This window comes from Nycticebus coucang, chromosome 17, assembly GCF_027406575.1.
Source record: "Nycticebus coucang isolate mNycCou1 chromosome 17, mNycCou1.pri, whole genome shotgun sequence".
NCBI classification, from domain to species: domain Eukaryota; kingdom Metazoa; phylum Chordata; class Mammalia; order Primates; family Lorisidae; genus Nycticebus; species Nycticebus coucang.
Window position 1 is genome coordinate 56,301,813 of NC_069796.1, and position 18,046 is coordinate 56,319,858.

General features: G+C 39.8%; 1 protein-coding gene across 2 annotated transcripts in view; it reads left to right on the plus strand.

Moving 5' to 3' along the window:
- MRPL22 (mitochondrial ribosomal protein L22) overlaps positions 1 to 14,867 on the plus strand; it is a 46,880-nt gene extending 32,013 nt beyond the window's left edge. For both annotated transcript variants that reach the window (XM_053566568.1, XM_053566569.1), the window contains one exon: positions 14,591 to 14,867. In XM_053566568.1, coding sequence (XP_053422543.1) covers positions 14,591 to 14,802 — 212 coding nt within the window. In that variant the 3' untranslated portion in view covers positions 14,803 to 14,867. The remainder of the gene's footprint in view (positions 1 to 14,590) is intronic.
- Positions 14,868 to 18,046: the final 3,179 nt, after the last annotated feature.

Sequence of the window (18,046 nt, forward strand, 5' to 3'; positions counted from 1 at the left end):
TCGTTGTTTAGCTGGCCCGGGCTGGATTTGAACCTGCCAGCCTCAGTCTATGTGACTGGTGGTGTTACCACTGTACTACAGACGCTGAGCCATAACTGATTTCTTTCTTTTTTTTTATTTTTCCAGACAGAGTCTCACTATGTCACCCTTGGTAGAGTGCTGTGGCATCACAGCTCACAGCAACCTCCAACTCTTGGGCTTAAGCAATTCAAAGTGATTCTCTTGCCTCAGCCTCCCAAGTAGCTGGAACTACAGGCAACTGCCACAACGCCTGGCTATTTTTTATTGCAGTTGTTATTGTTGTTTAGCAGGCCCGGCCGGTTTCGAACCCACCAGCCTCGGTATATGTGGCTGGCACCGTAACCACTGTGTTACAGGTGTTGAGCCTTAACTGTTTTTTTTTTTTTTTTTTTTAAAGAAATTAAGTTCTTTGTCAATTAGAAGAAGGTAAATAAATGATCACAGGTGTACTTAAAAAAATCTTTTATTTATAATGTGCCAAGCCAGATGTCTAATCCATAAAGATGTCCTATAATTTAACCTTCCAATTATCAGAATAGAAGATCTGCTGAGTTATAAAAGGCTCGGATGACCCAAATGTGTTTGTTCCTGTTTGTTATTATATCCTGAAGCATTACCTCTGCTTTTATATGCTTGTTCCATATTAAATTACATTAAGTGAAAATGCTTTGGGAAGCTGTAAGTACAGCTGTAAGGAATTTTTTTGCAGCTACCTTCAGACAGCTCTTTTTCCCAGAATTTAGATCAGCATTTATTACCTTTCGTCCTTCCAAACCACAGTGAAGTGGAGTAGTTTTTGGGATTACTGGTTTCTGCTTACGACAGCAGCAGTTCAGCAGGTTTGTGATCAAACAGAGATGTTGATGCTGATGCAAAATTTTCTCAATCTGTCAAACTACATATAAAAAGTACTATTTTATCTAAACATATTTTAAATTCAAGATATGGGGAATTTGTATTCTCCAAATTTTACGGGGGGGAAGCTGAATTACAGGGGAAGTTAGTTATACTTTATAATTTTTCAACAATTAGAGAAAAAAGATCATCTGAATTCCACTTCCTCTGCCCTACTGGAGATGATTACCCTGGTTAGGTTAAAATCTCATTTCACCTCACCTGGAATTGATGCTGGCAACCATGCTTCCTTCTAAAATTCAAATTAGTTATGATTTTCAATTGAAATATCTTATTCTAAAGCTGAATCTTGTATAATTTTATTTTGATACATGTACAGACATAGAGGGAAACCAAAATGACAACTCAGAAGGTAGAGGGCCAGAGTAGTTAGTCATAAGCATTTTCTTCTGGGAGTAGCATGAATAAATAATGCTGGGAGGGCTCAGAATCATTGAAAAGGCTGACATGGATGAGAAGCAAGACTCTTTGCTTAAAACTTCTTGGTGATCTTTCCTGCTCTATGACTTTGATTATCAAATCAAATTTAATTGATTTTATTCAGTTTCAAAGGAATATGGGATTCTTAGCTGATAGTAGTGGACTTAAGATACAAATGAAGTAGGGTTTGTCTTTTAAATCTTTTTCAATAACTGTCTGTAAATCCTTTTCAATAATTACAGTAAAGAGAGATAAGGAGCTTAATCCCCTCATTTCAAATGAAGGATCAAGGTCCAGCGTTGCCATTAAGCAAAAATATTCCTTATGATGTTTCTACTGAAAAAATCTCTGCCCCACCTGTACTCTCTTTCCATCTAGTTCTGTGTTAAAGCCACTTTTCCTAAGTAGGGTTAATACACCAGGATTTGTCTCATGGTTTAAAAAATATAAATTCACTGAGTATTTTGATGCCTAATTCGATCATCAAAAGAAATGAGTACCCTCAGGAAGGTGAAATACCATATGATGACATATCAGATATTTTATTCCTGTATTTGTCAGACTTCCTCAATAAGAATAATCTGAGGTGGCTTGGTGCTCATAGCACAGTGGTTATGGCACCGGTCACATGCACCGAGGGTGGTGGGTTCTAACTTGGGCCGGGTCAGCTAAACAACAATGACAACTGCAACAACAACAACAAAAATAGCCGGGTGGGCATTGGGCCATGGCACTATACGTAGGGCGATAAAGTGAGACTCTTGTCTCTTAAGAAAAAAAAAGAAAAGAAAAGAAAAAATGCCCATTGTCCCGAGTCATGAGAGAAATGCAAATCAAAACCACTCTGAGATATCACTTAACCTCAGTCAGGTAACCTATATCATAAAGTCCCAAACCTGCAGATCATTAAACTTATCACAGAGCAAAAAATCCCATCCATCACTGGGCAAGAGACATGAACAGAAACTTCTCTGAGGAAGACAGACAGATGGCCAACAAGTATATGAAAAAATGCTCATCGTCTCTAATCATCAACAAAATGCAAATTAAGACCACCTTGAGATATCACCCAACCCCAATGAGAATAGCCCCATCACGAAGTCCCAAAGCTGCACAGATGCTGGCGTGGATGTAGAGAGAAGGGAACACCTTTACACTGTTGGTGGGACTGCAAACTAATATAGCCTCTTTGGAAAGAAGTATGGAGAATCCTCAAAGAACTCAAATTAGACCTTCCATTTGATTCCACAATCCCATTAATAGACATCTACCTAGCTGCAGATGTTGGTGAGGGTGTGGAGATAAGGGAGCACTGTTGTTCGGATTGCAAACTAATGTAGCCTTTCTGGAAAGAATTATGGAGAATCCTCAAAGAGCTAAAAGCAAACTTCCATTTGATCTTGCAATCCCATTCCTAGGTATCTATCCAGAAAAAATAAATTATTTTATCATAAGGACATTTTGCACTTGAATGTTTAAGGCAGCTCAATTTGCAATCACAAAGATATGGAAACAACCAAAGCACCCATCAACTCATGAATGGATTAATAAATCGTGTGGCATATGAATACCGTGGAATACTACTCAGCTATAAAAAGATAGAGACTTTACATCTTTTGTATTTACCTGGAAAGAGTTGAAGAATATTCTCCTTAGCAAAGTGTCTCAAGAGTGGAAAAACAAACATCCCATGTATTCAGTGCTATTTTGTATTTTTTTTTTAATTTTTTTTTTTATTGTTAAATCATAGCTGTGTACATTAGTACAGTCAAGGGGTACAATGTGCAGGTTTCATATACAATCTGAAATATTCTCATCAAACTGTTCAACATAGCCTTCATGGCATTTTCTTAGTTACTGTATGTAGGCATTTGTATTCTGCATTTATTTTTTTTATTTTTTTTTTTTTGTGGTTTTTGGCCGGGGCTGGGTTTGAACCCGCCACCTCCGGCATATGGGACCGGCACCCTACTCACTGAGCCACAGGCACCACCCTGTATTCTGCATTTAGTAAGATTCGCCTGTACCCATTCTAAGATGCACCATAGATGTGGCCCCACCCATTGCCTTCCCTCCACCAAAACCTCCCCCCTCCCTTCCCCTTCCTTGGCCCTTTCCCCATAGTCTTGTGCTATAGTTGGGTTATACTCTTCATGTGAAAGCTATAATTTAGCTTCATAGTAGGGCTGAGTACATTGGATACTTTTTCTTCCATTCCTGAGATACTTTGCTAAGAAGAATATGTTCCAGCTCCATCCATGTAAACATGAAAGAGGTGAAGTCTCCATCTTTCTTTAAGGCTGCATAATATTCCATGGTATACATGTACCACAATTTGCTAGTCCATTCGTGGGTCAGTGGACACTTGGGCTTCTTCCATGACTTAGGAATTATGAATTGGGCTGCAATAAACATTTTGGTACAGATGTCTTTGTTATATTGTGACTTTTGGTCTTTGGGGTATAAACCTAGTAAAGGAATTATAGGATCGAATGGCAGGTCTATTTTTAGATCTCTAAGTATTCTCCAAACATCCCTCCAGAAGGAACGTATTAGTGTGCATTCCCACCAGCAGTGTAGAAGTGTGCCCTTTTCTCCACATCCACGCCAACATCTCTGGTTTTGGGATTTTGTTATGTGGGCTACTCTTAATGGGGTTAGGTGGTATCTCAAAGTAGTTTCGATTTGCATTTGTCTGATGATTAAGGATGATGAGCTTTTTTTCATATGTTTGTAGATCGTGCGTCTGTCTTCTTTAGAGAAGTTTCTCTTCAAGTCCCTTTCCCACCCTCAGATGGGATCACGTGTTCTTTTCTTGCTAATACGTTTGAGTTCTCTATGGATTCTGGTTATTAGACCTTTATCGGAGGTATAACCTGCAAATATTTTCTCCCATTCTGAGGGCTGTCTGCTTGTTTTACTCACTATGTTCTTGGCTGTGCAGAAGCTTTTTAGTTTGATCAGGTCCCAGTAGTATATTTTTGACACTGCTTCAATTGCCTGGGGAGTCCTCCTCATAAAATATTCACCCAGGCCAATTCCTTCAAGAGTTTTCCCTGCACTTTCTTCAAGTATTTTTAGTTTCATGTCTTCAGTTTAAATCTTGTATCCAGTGAGAGTCTATCTTAGTTAATGGTGAAAGGTGTGGGTCCAGTTTCAGTCTTCTACAGGTTGCCAGCCAGTTTACCCAGCACCATTTGTTAAATAGGGACTCTTTTCCCCACTGAATGTTTTTAATTGGCTTGTCAAAGATCAAATAACGGTAAGTAGCTGGATTCATCTCTTGATTCTCTATTCTGTTCCAGACATCTATTTCTCTGCTTTTGTGCCAGTACCATGCTGTTTTGATCACTATCGATTTATAGTACAGTCTCAGGTCTGGTAGCGTGATTCCTCCTGCTTTGTTTTTATTGCTGAGTAATGTTTTGGCTATTCGAGGTTTTTTTCTGATTCCATATAAAACAAAGTATTATTTTTTCAAGATCTTTAAAATATGACAATGGAGCTTTAATAGGAATTGCATTAAAATTGTATATTGCTTTGGGTAGTATGGACATTTTAACAATGTTGATTCTTCCCAGCCATGAGCATGGTATGTTTTTCCATCTGTTAACATCTTCAGCTATTTCTTTTCTTAAGGTTTCATAGTTCTCTTTGTATAGATCTTTCACATCCTTTGTTAGGTATGCTCCCAAATATTTCATTTTCTTTGGCACTACTATGAAAGGAATAGAGTCCTTGACGGTTTTTTTGGCTTGGTTTTGTTGGTATATATAAAGGCTACAGGTTTATGGGTGTTGATTTTGTAGCCTGAGACATTGCTATATTCCTCCATCACTTCTAAAAGTTTTGTAGTAGAATCCCTAGTGTTTTCCAGATATACGATCATACCATCTGCGAAGAGTGAAAGTTTGATCTCTTTTGACCCTATGTGGATACCCTTGATCGGCTTTTCTTCCCTAATTGCAATGGCTAAAACTTCCATTACAATGTTAAAGAGCAATGGAGACAATGGGCAACCTTGCCTGGTTCCTGATCTAAGTGGAAATTATTTCAATTTAACTCCATTCAATATGATATTGGCTGTGGGTTTGCTGTAGATGGCCTCTATTAGTTTAAGAAATGTCCCTTCTATACTAATTTTCTTAAGTGTTCTGATCATGAAGTGATGCTGGATATTATCAAAAGCTTTTTCTGCATCAATTGAAAGAATCATATGGTCCTTATTTTTTAGTTTGTTTATGTGTTGAATAACATTTACAGATTTACATATATTGAACCAGCCTTGAGACCCTGGGATAAATCCCACTTGGTCATGGTGTATAATTTTTTTGATATGTTGCTGGATTCTGTTTGTTAGGATCTTATTGAGTATTTTAGCATCAATATTCATTAGTGATATTGATCTATAATTTTCTTTTCTTGTTGGGTCTTTCCCTGGTTTGGGGATCAAGGTGATGTTTGCTTCGTAGAATGTGCTGGGTAGTATTCCTTCTTTTTCTATATTTTGGAAGAGGTTTAGTAATATAGGTACTAGTTCTTCTTTAAAGGTTTGGTAGAATTCTGATGTAAAGCCGTCTGGTCCTGGGCTTTTCTTTTTGGGGAGATTTTGTATAGTTGATGCTATTTCAGAACTTGATATAGCCCTGTTTAACATTTCCACTTTGTTTTGCGTAAGTCTTGGTAGGTGGCGTACTTCCAGGTATTGGTCTATTTCTTTCAGATTTTTGTATTTCTGAGAGTAGAGTTTCTTGTAGTGTTCTATAAGGATTTTTTTAATTTCTGAGGGGTCTGTTCTTATTTCATCATTACCATTTCTCTTTTTTTTTTTTTTTTTTTTGGCCGGGGCTGGGTTTGAACCCGCCACCTTTGGCATATGGGACCGGCGCTCTACCACTTTGAGCCACAGGCGCCGCCCTTCATCATTACCATTTCTGATTGATGAAATAAGAGATTTTACTCTTTTTTTCCTGGTTAGGTTGGCCAAAGTTTTATCTATTTTATTGATCTTTTTAAAAAACAAACTTTTGGATTTATTGATCTGTTGCATAATTCTTTTGTTTTCAATTTCATTTAGCTCTGCTTTGATTTTGGTTATTTCTTTTCTTCTGCTGAGTTTGCGGTTGCAATGTTCTTCCTTCTTCAGTTGCTTGAGATGTCTCATTAAGTTATTAACTTCCTCTCTTTCCGTTTTCTTGAGGAAGGCTTTCAGTGTTATAAATTTCCCTCTTAGGACTGCCTTTGCAGTATCCCAGAGGTTGTGGTAATTCGTGTCTTGATTGTTGTTTAGTTCCAAAAATTTGGCGATTTCCTTCTTAATCTTGTCTATAACCCATCTATCCTTCAGCATAAGGTTGTTTAGCTTCCATGTTCTTGTATGTACATCAGTATGTTCTCGTATGCAGGTTCCTGTTGTTATTGAGTTCAACTTTTATCCCATGATGGTCTGAGAAGATGCAAGGAATAATTTCTATTTTTTTAAATTTGCTGAGGTTAGATTTGTGGCCTAGGATGTGGTCGATTTTGGAGTATGTTCCATGGGCTGATGAGAAGAATGTGTATTCAGTTTTGTTGGGATGAAATGTTCTGTAGATGTCCGTGAAGTCCAGATGTTTAATGGTTGAGTTTAAATCTAAAATTTCTTTGCTTAGCTTCTTTTTGGAGGATCTATCCAGCACTGCTAAAGGGGTGTTAAAATCTCCAACTACTATGGAAGTGGAGGAAATTGACTTGCTCATGTCTGTTAGAGTTTCACTTATAAATTGAGGTGTGTTGTAGTTGGGTGCATAAATATTAATAATAGAGATCTCATCATATTGAGTATTACCTTTAACAAATATGAAGTGTCCATCCTTATCCTTAATTATTTTGGTTGGTTTAAAGCCTATTGTGTCTGTGAACAGGATTGCAACGCCTGCTTTTTTCTGCTTTCCATTTGCCTGGAATACAGATGACCATCCCTTCACCTTGAGTCTGTATTTGTCTTTTAATGTAAGATGCGATTCTTGTAGGCAGCAGATACCTGGCTTGAGTTTTTGTATCCAGTCAGCCAACCCGTGCCTCTTTAGAGGGAAGTTTAAACCATTCACATTAATTGAGAATATTGATAAGCCTTTCGAGAGTCCAGTGGACATTTTTAATCCTTTTGCAACTGTGGAAGTTGGAATTTGATCAGAATTTTCTGGGTGAGTTTACATTTGTGGTGGAGGATTACGCTGGTCTTTGTGGAGGATAGGTCTGAGAATATCCTGGAGAGCTGGTTTAGTTATCGCAAATTTCTTCAACATGTGAATGTCATTGAAGTATTTAATTTCTCCATCATAAATGAAACTCAGTTTAGCTGGGTATAGGATCCTGGGTTGAAAGTTATTTTGTTTTAGGAGATTAAAAGTCGATGACCATCCTCTTCTAGCTTGAAAGGTTTCAGCAGAGAGATCTGCAGTTATTCTAATATTCTTCCCCTTGTAGGTAATGGGGAATTTTCAGAATTTTCTCCTTCATATTAACTTTAGTGAAATTGATTATGATGTGTCTGGGGGATGTCTTATTCGGGTTGAGTTGTGCTGGAGTTCTGAAACTGTCTGCTGTCTGAATTTCAGAATCTCTTGGCATGTCTGGAAAGTTCTCCTTCTTAATCTCATGGGGAAGAGACTCTGTGCCTTGTGAAGCCACTTCGTCGCTTTTGGGGATCCCTATATGACGAATATTGGTTTTCTTCGAATTATCCCAGAGCTCTCTGAGAGAGTGATCTGTTTTTGCCCTCCATTTCTCATCCTCTTTGAGAGTTTGGGAGCATTTGAAACTTTGTCTTTAATGTCAGAAATCCTTTCTTCTGCTTGCTCCATTCTGTTTCTGAGGGATTCTACTGTGTTTCTCAGATCTTTGAGGGATGCAACTTCTTGTCTCAGTGTGTCAAAATCTTTGGTCATTTGGTCTTTGAATTTGTTGAATTCTTGAGGTATCTTTTGGGTTACTGCTTGGAGTTCTAATTCAATCTTATTTGCTATCCACATCTGAATTCGATTTCTGACATCTCAGCTATTTGTGAATGGGATCTTTTGCTGTGTATGCCCCATTGATCCTTGGGGGAGTTGATCTACTCTGATTATTCATATTGCCAGAGTTTTGCTGTTGATTTCACCTCATGATTGTTTTTCACCATTGCCTCTGGCTGTCCTCAGAGTTGGGGAGGTGTTTCTCCAAGATTAGATCCCAGCGGGATCATTCTATTGTTGCTTGATCTTTGTACGGAGTGACCCTGTGTAGTTCCTCTGGGGCTGCTCCAGCTAGGGAGTTCTGGTTGTGCAAGCAGCTCCTCCAGCGTGTGACACACCCGGATCCAGCAACAGGGCGGGAGGTGGTGCGCACGGTTCTGGGAGTGCCTGGCCCCCAGTGACTTTGGCACAGAGAGCCCAAGGCTCCAGCTGTCTCTGGCCAGGAGAAGGGCTCTGCGTAGAGGCAGGGAGGGCTCCAGAGGGCACACAGCTACCAGTATCCCTGGCCAGATGAGCGGGCCAGTGTGGAGGCTGGGAGGACACAGGAGGGAGGGCGCAGGGTTGTACCACTCTCGCAGTTCCTGGTCAGGGCACGCGGAGGCCCTTTTGGTGCGGGGTCGTGGCACAGATCTTATGGAGGTCCAGGGAGCACCAAGCCCAGGAATTTGAGGTTGCTATGGGCCCGAGCCTCCAGTGTGCCAAAACCGTCTCATTCTGCCCCTGAGGGTTAAGGCTGTAAGGCAGCTCAGTCCCCGCCTTTAGGCTGCTCAGTTGCTAGGCTACTAGGTCCCGCCTGTTCCTTGCTCTGGGACCCGGAGGGCGGAGCTTGCCAGGGCAGTTGTCTCACACAATGGCTCCGTGCAGCCCAGCTCAGTGGCTCTGTCTGGGGCCCCAGACAATGCCCAAAGTTCTTTGCACTCCTGCCTAAGCTCTCCCCAAGGCAGTTCAACTGAGTGCCAAGTCCAAAAACACTGAAACAGTTCACAGGTAAGGCTTTTCCGGTTTGCAGTCTCACTGCTGCTTGTACTCACGGTTGCTGGCGTGATTAGGTCGATCAAACACACGCAACCACTTGCCAGTTTCCTACTGCTTTTGTTCTCCTCTTGGGGTCCAGAAGTCCCTTGCTGACTCCCTGTATCCTCAAAGGGATGATTGTAGGCAGATATCACCAGCCAGAGATGTCTGGAGTCTTATCTCCCCAGACTCACCATGCCCAGTTGCAGGGAAGCTGTCACTCGGTCGCCATCTTTAATCCAATCTATTCAGTGCTATTTTGAAACTAGTAGATAAACAGCTGTAGACCCACAGGAGAGGAAAATCACAAATTCAAGAAGGGGGGAGAAATCAGAGGGGAAGGGGCTCATTAACTCCCACCTAATTGTACAATGTAGAGGTATATGTCATATCTCCTGGATGAAGGACTCAAATGCAACCTGGACATTTCCTAACACAAAGTAACCAAATTGTATTAATACTCTGGAAAAAAAAGAATTATCTGAGGATCTCAGGTTTTTTGTTTTGAGGGGGAGACAGAATCTTACTCTGTTATCCTGGCTAGAGTACATTGGCATCATTATTGTTCACTGCAACCTCGAATTTCTGGGCTTAAGCAATCCTACTGCTTCAGTCTCCCAAGTAGCCAGGACTGCTGGCTTACACCATGATGGTCATCCAGTTTTTCAATTTTTCATAGAGATGGGGTCTCATTCTTGCTCAGGCTGGTCTAAAACTCCTGAGTTCAAGCAATTCTCCCACGTCAGACTCCTAGAATATTAGGATTACAGCTGTGAACTACTGCACCCAGTCCTCATCTGAGGTTCTTAATAAAAATACAGATTCCCAGGCTTTGCCACAGATCCATAGAGTCTCAAACTCCGGGGGAGAGGTCTGGGAAGCTATTTATTTATTAAGTACCTTATTGATTCTTATACCTCAAATACAATCTCCTTATATTTTTGAAAAAGGTCTGGTCCTTGCATTCCATAGACTTCTATTAGAGTTTAGAAAGACTAGCTATTGTCTAGCTACCATTTCAGTTCAGTGATGGCCCTGTCAGTACCCTGAAATAAGTGTGGGCATGTTAAGGTAAGTGCTTTTTCGGTTGCATATATTCTCATGCGGTCATTCTTTTCAAGTGCCTGTCATTGGTCTAAAGCTAATACCTGGTGTTTCATGACCACAGATTTAGAAAGTTCATTTTCTTTTCAAACTTACAATGATGATTAATGACATTGTGAATAGGCTTTAACAAGTGGACATGGACTAATAAAATGTCCCTGCTTAGTAATTTATGGCATCTAAAGTGAAATCACTTTAAGGAAAGTGATCGATTGGTCTTGAACATCAGTCTTCTGGCCTAACAATGATAAAGCTTGGTAGGGGAGGGCTTCTTTTGTTAAAATTTCAGGATTCTCATTGACCTAAATACTAGTAGTAGGAAATATTGGCAATATTTTAAATACATGGTACCTGTTGGGCATTATCTTTAGAAGAGTACAGGTGGTTCTCATTTTTGAGATGTCATTCAAATAGTATTTGAGTTCCTTCAGTATGCATACTACCACATAATTAGGTGATGGTATATCTCATATATCCATGTAGGGAAGTAGTTCTCAACCTTCCTAATGCCATGATGTATTTTCATTGTTACAAAGGGGTTGCGATAAATAGGTTGAGAACCGCTGGTGTAGGGTGTCCAATCTTTTTTCCTCTCTCCACATGCAACACATAAGCTGCAGTTTGGACACCCTGCCACATCTAGCACTTACAGTTTTGTTCTTTGACAAAGAACAAAGTAGTATCTCTTTGGAAGAAATATAAATTATTGTTCTGAGTTGTAATAAAACTTTGTACACCATTAGTATTATAATGTAGTTGAAAAACTTTGAAACCTATTTCAGAATTTGACCAAATTTACTAGGGACCTCTCTTTTGAAAATAATGGTATCAATTAGCAGATAATGTATTTCAAAATAATGTCCCTTCCTGTGGATCATGAACTTTTGGGGCATTACAAAAGGAATATAGGGTGGGCATGCAGCTCATACCTGTAATTCTAGCACTCTGGGAGGCCAAGGTGGGTGGATTGCTGAGCTCAGCAGTTCGAGACCAACCGGAGCAAGAGCAAGACCCCTGTCTCTAAAAAATAGCCAGGTGTTGTGGTGGGTGCCTGTAGTCTTAGCTACTTGGGAGGCTAAGGCAAGACTATCATTTGAGTCCAAGAGTTTGAGGTTGCTGTGAGCTATGACACCATGGCACTCTACTGAGGGCAACAAAATGAGGAGATATAAAAGGAATATAAATTTGGTATTTAGTTGAGAAGGTGACTTTTACAGATAAAAACAAACACAAAAATGGCATATAATTTGAGACCAAAGGGAAATACAGATAAATGGTATTGTTTGAGAAGAAAAGGTCAATATGGTTTATATATAGAGTAGTTACGGACATTTTCTAAAAAAATTTGACTTTTGAAGATAGGCTTTTGGAGATCTAGAGAAATGCTTAGGAGAAGAGCAGATTTTCAATGTGTGGTAACCGGATATGCAAAGGCATATAGGTTGGAATAACCAGTAATTGTGTGTTACAATGAGTAGAATGGTGTAAAGGAAATAGATGTAGAGGATTGAACTAGAATAGATTAAAATTGGATGGGGAAGTTGATCCTAGATTCCAGAGGACTGACCGTGGTAGGCTGTGGCATTTGGTTCAAACTGTATTGAAGAAGTTTGAGCAAGGGATTTATGTATGTATGTACGTATGTATATACATATGTATATATTTATTTAGAGTCTCTGTCACCCTGGGTAGAGTGCCATGGCATCATCACAGCTCATAGTATCCTCAAACTCTTGGGCTCAAATGTTCCTCTTGCCTCAGCCTCCTGAGTAGCTGAGCATACAAGCGCCCACCACAATGGGGGCTAGTTTCATTTTTTTTTTTTCTTTCTTTCTGTTTTTAGTAGAGAAGGAATCTTGCTCTTGCTCAGGCTGGTCTAGAACTCCGGAGCTCAAGCAATCCACCTGCCTTGGCTTCCCGGAGTGCTAGGATTACAGGTGTAAGCTGTCACACCTGGCCAAGGGGATCTATTTTTATTAAATAGTAATAAGGTATTAAAGTAATATTTTAACTATTAGTAGTAGTTCTGAAGTTGTGCTCTGGGGGGAGTATAGGGGTGAAACCCTTGAAATCTTGGTCACTGTTATATCATTAGAGCCCAAAATAGAGCCTCGTACCCAGTAGGAATTTAGAAATATTTGTTGATTGAATGAATGACACAGTTTTGGATCTTCCCCAGCCAGTGTTTCAATTGAAACAGTATCAACTTGACAGTGTTTTTTTATATATTGAGCTTCTACATATTGTTCCTTTAAACAATTTTTTTCCCCATATTTTTTCATTTTAGTTGGAACGGTTCCATATGCAAAAGCAGCTTGAAACCCCTAACACACAGGATTAGTACCAGAAAACAGTTTGGAAGCTGTGCTCCTAAGTCCTGATTTCATTCACACCTCAGGGTGGCTGTGTTGGGCATTCCCATTGCAGTATATTAAAGAATCCTGGTGTTTCAAAAGAATTCATGTTTTTGTTTTTATATAAAGAAATGATAATATTATGTGCTGTAAGATAGGCAGACGATCTTTTATGGCTTTCAGATGAAATCATGACCAGCATTTAGCAGTTATTAAGCTTCTGCTCTTCTGCAGATACCTGTAGTTTATATTTTGGGGGAGATAGACCCTGATTGGGTTGGTCATTATGTTTCAATAGGTTATATAGTGCTGCACAGTTAGCTAGTTTTGATATATCTTTCATTGGATTAGTGTTTGTTATCCTCAGAGTATTTTGAAAATGGTGCTCAGGTTGGGTAGAGTAGCAATTTTTGGATAGAAGCAGCTATCACATTTGTGCAATGTGTTTTAGAATTTTTCTACTCTATTTTCAGTCTCACTGTTCTTATTTGTAGATTTCCTCTGGACAGGTTGATCCAGGGAAACTGATGGTGTTTTATTACCAAATGCTTTGTGTAATGCTGCTTTCTCTTTGGAAATTTCTTAAACTTATTTTTCAGTGCTCACTGGATGAAGTGGACATAATTAAGGGCAGAAGCTCTTTTCTTACCTTACAAAGACTCTAGGCAGTTTTCTTTTTTTTTTGACTCAGTCTCACTTTGTTGCCCTCAGTAGAGTGCTATGATGTCACAGCTCACAGCAACCGCAAACTCTTGGGCTCAAGCAATTTTCTGGCTTAGACTCCCAAGAGGCTGGATCTGTAGGGCCTACCACAATGCCTGTCTATTTTTAGAGATGGGGTCTCGCTCTTGCTCAGGCTGGTCTCAAACCCATGAGCTCAGGCAATCTACCCGCCTCAGCCTCCCAGAGTGCTGGGATTACAGGCGTGTGCCACTGCACCCAGACTCTAGGCAGTTTTCTTTTTAGAGACAGAGTCTCACTTTGTTGCCCTCGATAGAGTGCTGTGGCATCACAGCTCACAAGCAACCTCAAACTCTTGGGCTTAAGCAATTCTCTTGCCTCAGCCTCCCAAGTTGCTGGGGCTCCAGGCACCCACCTCAGAGCCTGGCTATTTTTAGAGATGAGGTCTCGCTCTGGCTCAGGCTGGTCTCAAACCCATGAGCTCAGGAAATCCACCTGCCTTGGCCTCCCAGAGTGCTGGGATTATAAGTGTGAGCCTCCTCTCTTGGCCTCTACCCTTAGATATTTGCATGGATGATTCATTTTGGTCTTAGGTCAAATGTTTCTTCCCTCAGGGATGCCTATTGACACTCCCAGTCTGAAGTTGCCCCCATGTACCCCAGCAATCTCTGTCATATCATTTCAACTTATTTTATTCATAGCTCTTGTGTTTAACTGAAATTATCATTTTATTTTTTTTCCTTTCCCCTTCTGAATGTAAACTGCGCAGAGCAGGGGCTTTGCCAGTCTTATTTGCTCTTGTCTCTTTAACACTAGAATAGTGTCTAGTTCTTAGTGCTCAAGATAAACTTGTTTGGAGACAAGCTTCTTCCAGCCACCCACTGATCTCATGGAAAGAACAGAAATTCCTCAGCTGATTAAGCTGTGGTTAGTGGTCATTTTCTTTTTCTTTTTTTTTTTTTTTTTGGCCGGGGCTGGGTTTGAACCCGCCACCTCTGGCATATGGGATCAGCGCCCTACTCCTTGAGCCACAGGCGCCGCCCAATTAGTGGTCATTTTCTATAATTCTTTTTCTTTCCTGTCTAGCTAAATCCACTTCAGGGCGAGGCCAGTGCCTGAAACGCATCCGCTATCATGGCAGAGGTCACTTCGGGATCATGGAGAAAGTTTATTGCCATTATTTTGTGAAGTTGGTGGAAGGACCCCCACCTCCACATGAGGAACCGAAGACAGCAGTCACTTATGCCAAAGAGTATGTTCAGGAGCTTCGCAACCGGACCATCATTCATACTCTATGATGGGGGTATTCAGACTCCACAATGTATGTATTTTGCCATTTGTTTTCTAAAAATAAAATTTAAAGACAAATGATTTCTGTGGATGTATCATTGAATTATTGAAACATGATCTATAACTTCTAGTTTTATGTGAATATTTATTAACAAGGCTTTGCCTATCTCTCTTAAGCCTTTGGGTAAATTTGTGTATGCATTTGCATCTTGAAAGGGAAAATCATTTTTAAACATAATAATAAACTATAATTCAGAAGGTTTTTTGATTACCTTATAAAGAGAATGTTAACTGTCCAACTAGTGTCTTGCAGGTGGCAAGTTTGATACTGGACTTGAATGTTACGGGATAAGAAAGCTCATCCTTACTTCACTTGATTTTGATTGGGGGACGATATAGTGGAGGCTAGCATGGCTAAATGTTATTTCATTGTAGTATTTTAGGGTCCAGTGGTTCTGTCTTTCCTTTCACTATTGGCAGAGGCTCTTGGGTAAGGAGTTATATTTTCCTTTACTATTTCAGCAGTAATTTGAAATGGTAAGAGTTAATTAGCTATACTAATCTAAAACTCCAAAAACTCTTTAACTTCAAGTTTCCGTTGAAAGTTAAAGTCTGTTTTTATGTTCTCACTGTTTGAATATCTTGTTCAGAATTGATTTCATTGTTGGGGAATCATTGAGGGTACAAAGAACTAGATTACACTGCTTGGATTTGTTAGGTAAAGTCCCTCTTATAATTGTGTCCCAAGAAGTGTGTCGCCCACCATGACCCCCCCACTCTTCTCCCTCTCTCTCCTTCTCCCTCCTCTTTCCAATACCCCATTCCCCTACTCCCCCCCCACCATGTACTAGCATCAGTTGTCCTCATATCAGAATTGAGTACATTGGATTCTTGCTTCTCCATTCTTGTGATGCTTTACTAAGAAGAATGTTAATAAAAAAGATGTAAAGTCACCATCTTTTTAGTGGCTGAATAGTATTCCATAGTATGCATATACCGTAGCTTGTTAAACCATTCCTGGATGGGTGGGCATTTAGGTTGTTTCCACAATTTGGCGATTGTAAATTGTGCTGCAATAAACAGTCTAGCACAAATGTCTTTATAATAAAATTATTTTTTTTTCTTCTGGGCAGATGCCCAGTAATGGGATTGCAGGATCAAATGGGGATTGATTAATTTTTCAGGATGAATTCATTTACTATACTAAGAGAGAAATTCAACTAATCTCAGCATTGCATTCTAATATAAGGCAGTAGGTGGCGCTCAGTCACCTCTTGTTTGCAGAAAATAGTTTCTAATTAGAGTGTTCAACACCAGCTGGCTCTCATTGATACACGTTTTCATTGGCAAGAAGTGCTCTGTGGCTGCAGCTCTAATCCAGTGTTTCTCAAATTTTTTTTATGCAAAGGAAGAATCTGGGCTGCCTGCTTGTTAATGCAGACTTCTGGGCCCCCACACCAGTGATTCTGATTCACTAGGTATAGTGGGGCTAGCAGAGCTAGTTTGAGAAATCTGTGTTTTAAATAAGCACTTCAGGTGATTCTGTTGTAGGGGAGTATGCTTTGAGAACACTAGGAGAATCAAGAATGTCGTTTTAGTGCCATGTTTTAAGATAGCATTAATAATGCTAGCAATTTTAAGGTAGCATTATTAATGCTAGCATTTATAATGCCTAGTATTTACTGAGACCTTGCAATTTGCTAAGTTCTTTGCTAGTATTTTACATAATTCTTCACAACATCCTGAAGATGTAGGTATGGTTTTGCCACTTTGCAAAGTGGAAGAAACTGAAGCACACAAAATTCAAATACTGATCACAGAGTCACACAGCATGTAAATACTAAAGCTATGATTTAAACCAGATTTGTAAAGTACCTGGTTTTGCATGCCTAATAAATATATAGCTGGAGTTAACCTAATACATGGGTAGAAAGGCATCAGGGTTCAGTGGAATAAGCCAAGGTTTAGGACAGATTTATTCTGGGTCCTACACTGTTGTAGCATGGAGTCATGGAAATAACACTAGAGTGGAAAAGTGGCCTTCCTTCTGGTCTTTGTGTGCTTCTTAGCCAGAAAGAAGACTCTGGGGAAGTCCCTTCCTTAGATAGCTTCCATTTCATTCATCTTTGAGGCTCAGTGTTCTTTGCAGACAAACTTCTTCAGAATCACTTGAAAAATTTGTTTAAAAACACATTTCTGGCCCATATTCTCAGACTAAATCAGAAGCTTTAGTGTGGGAGTCTAGGGAACCTGTACTTTTAACAGATGCCCCAGCAATTTTCATGTTGGAGAATCACTCTATGCTTCAGTGGAAATGCTCCATGAATCTTAGTCTTGGAGCTGTGACTTCCTTGGATGGCGCTATGGACACCGTAACTAAATTATGTAAATGAAGGCACTGCTTCAATCAGGCTATTGAAGCTATTTTGAATGAGGTAAGGAAAAGATAGGCCTTGGATGCTCATGAAGAAAATTTGCTTATGATCTAAGGTTAAGACTTCATTTGGAACTTCATTTGGACTTCTAGTATGTTGTAAAGTGTAATAATAGGTAATTGATAGTACTTAACTAAGTATCTGGTACTATTTTAAGCACTTTATGTAAATGTTCAGAACTTTTCATATTTAGATAGAATGTTACGTACATATTCATAACTTTACACGTTTAGAAACTAACACTTTTTTTTATTAAATCATAGATACTTACTCTTTAATGACAGTCTCTGAATGCTTGTAATTTGTCTCTTTTCCAAAGAATTATGGTAGACACAAACTTTTGTTGTTGGGGTGTAGCATATTCAGGAAGCATCCCAGTCACAAGTAAACGGCTTAATAAATGATCAGCTGGTGAAGTTGCCTGAGTAACTCCCACCAGGGCAAGAAATAGAACATGAATAACAGCCCTAAAGTCCCCTTTGTGTCCTCTCCCAGTCACTAACCCCCTTTTTTCACCCTAAAGTTAATTATTAACCTGACCGCTAGGGTATATGTGTGTTAGATTTTTATTTTTATTAATATATTTGTTTCTGAGACAGTCTCAGTCTGTTTTCCTGGGTAGAGGGCCATGGTGTCTGAGCTCACAGCAACCTCAAACTCTTGGGCTTAAGTGATCCTCTTGCCTCAGCCTCCCACAGTACTGGGACTACAGGCGCCTACCACAACACCTGAACACCTGGCTTTTTTTTTTTTTTAAAGAGACGGGGTCCTGTTCTATCTAACTCAGGCTGGTCTCGAACTTGTGAGCTCAGGCAAT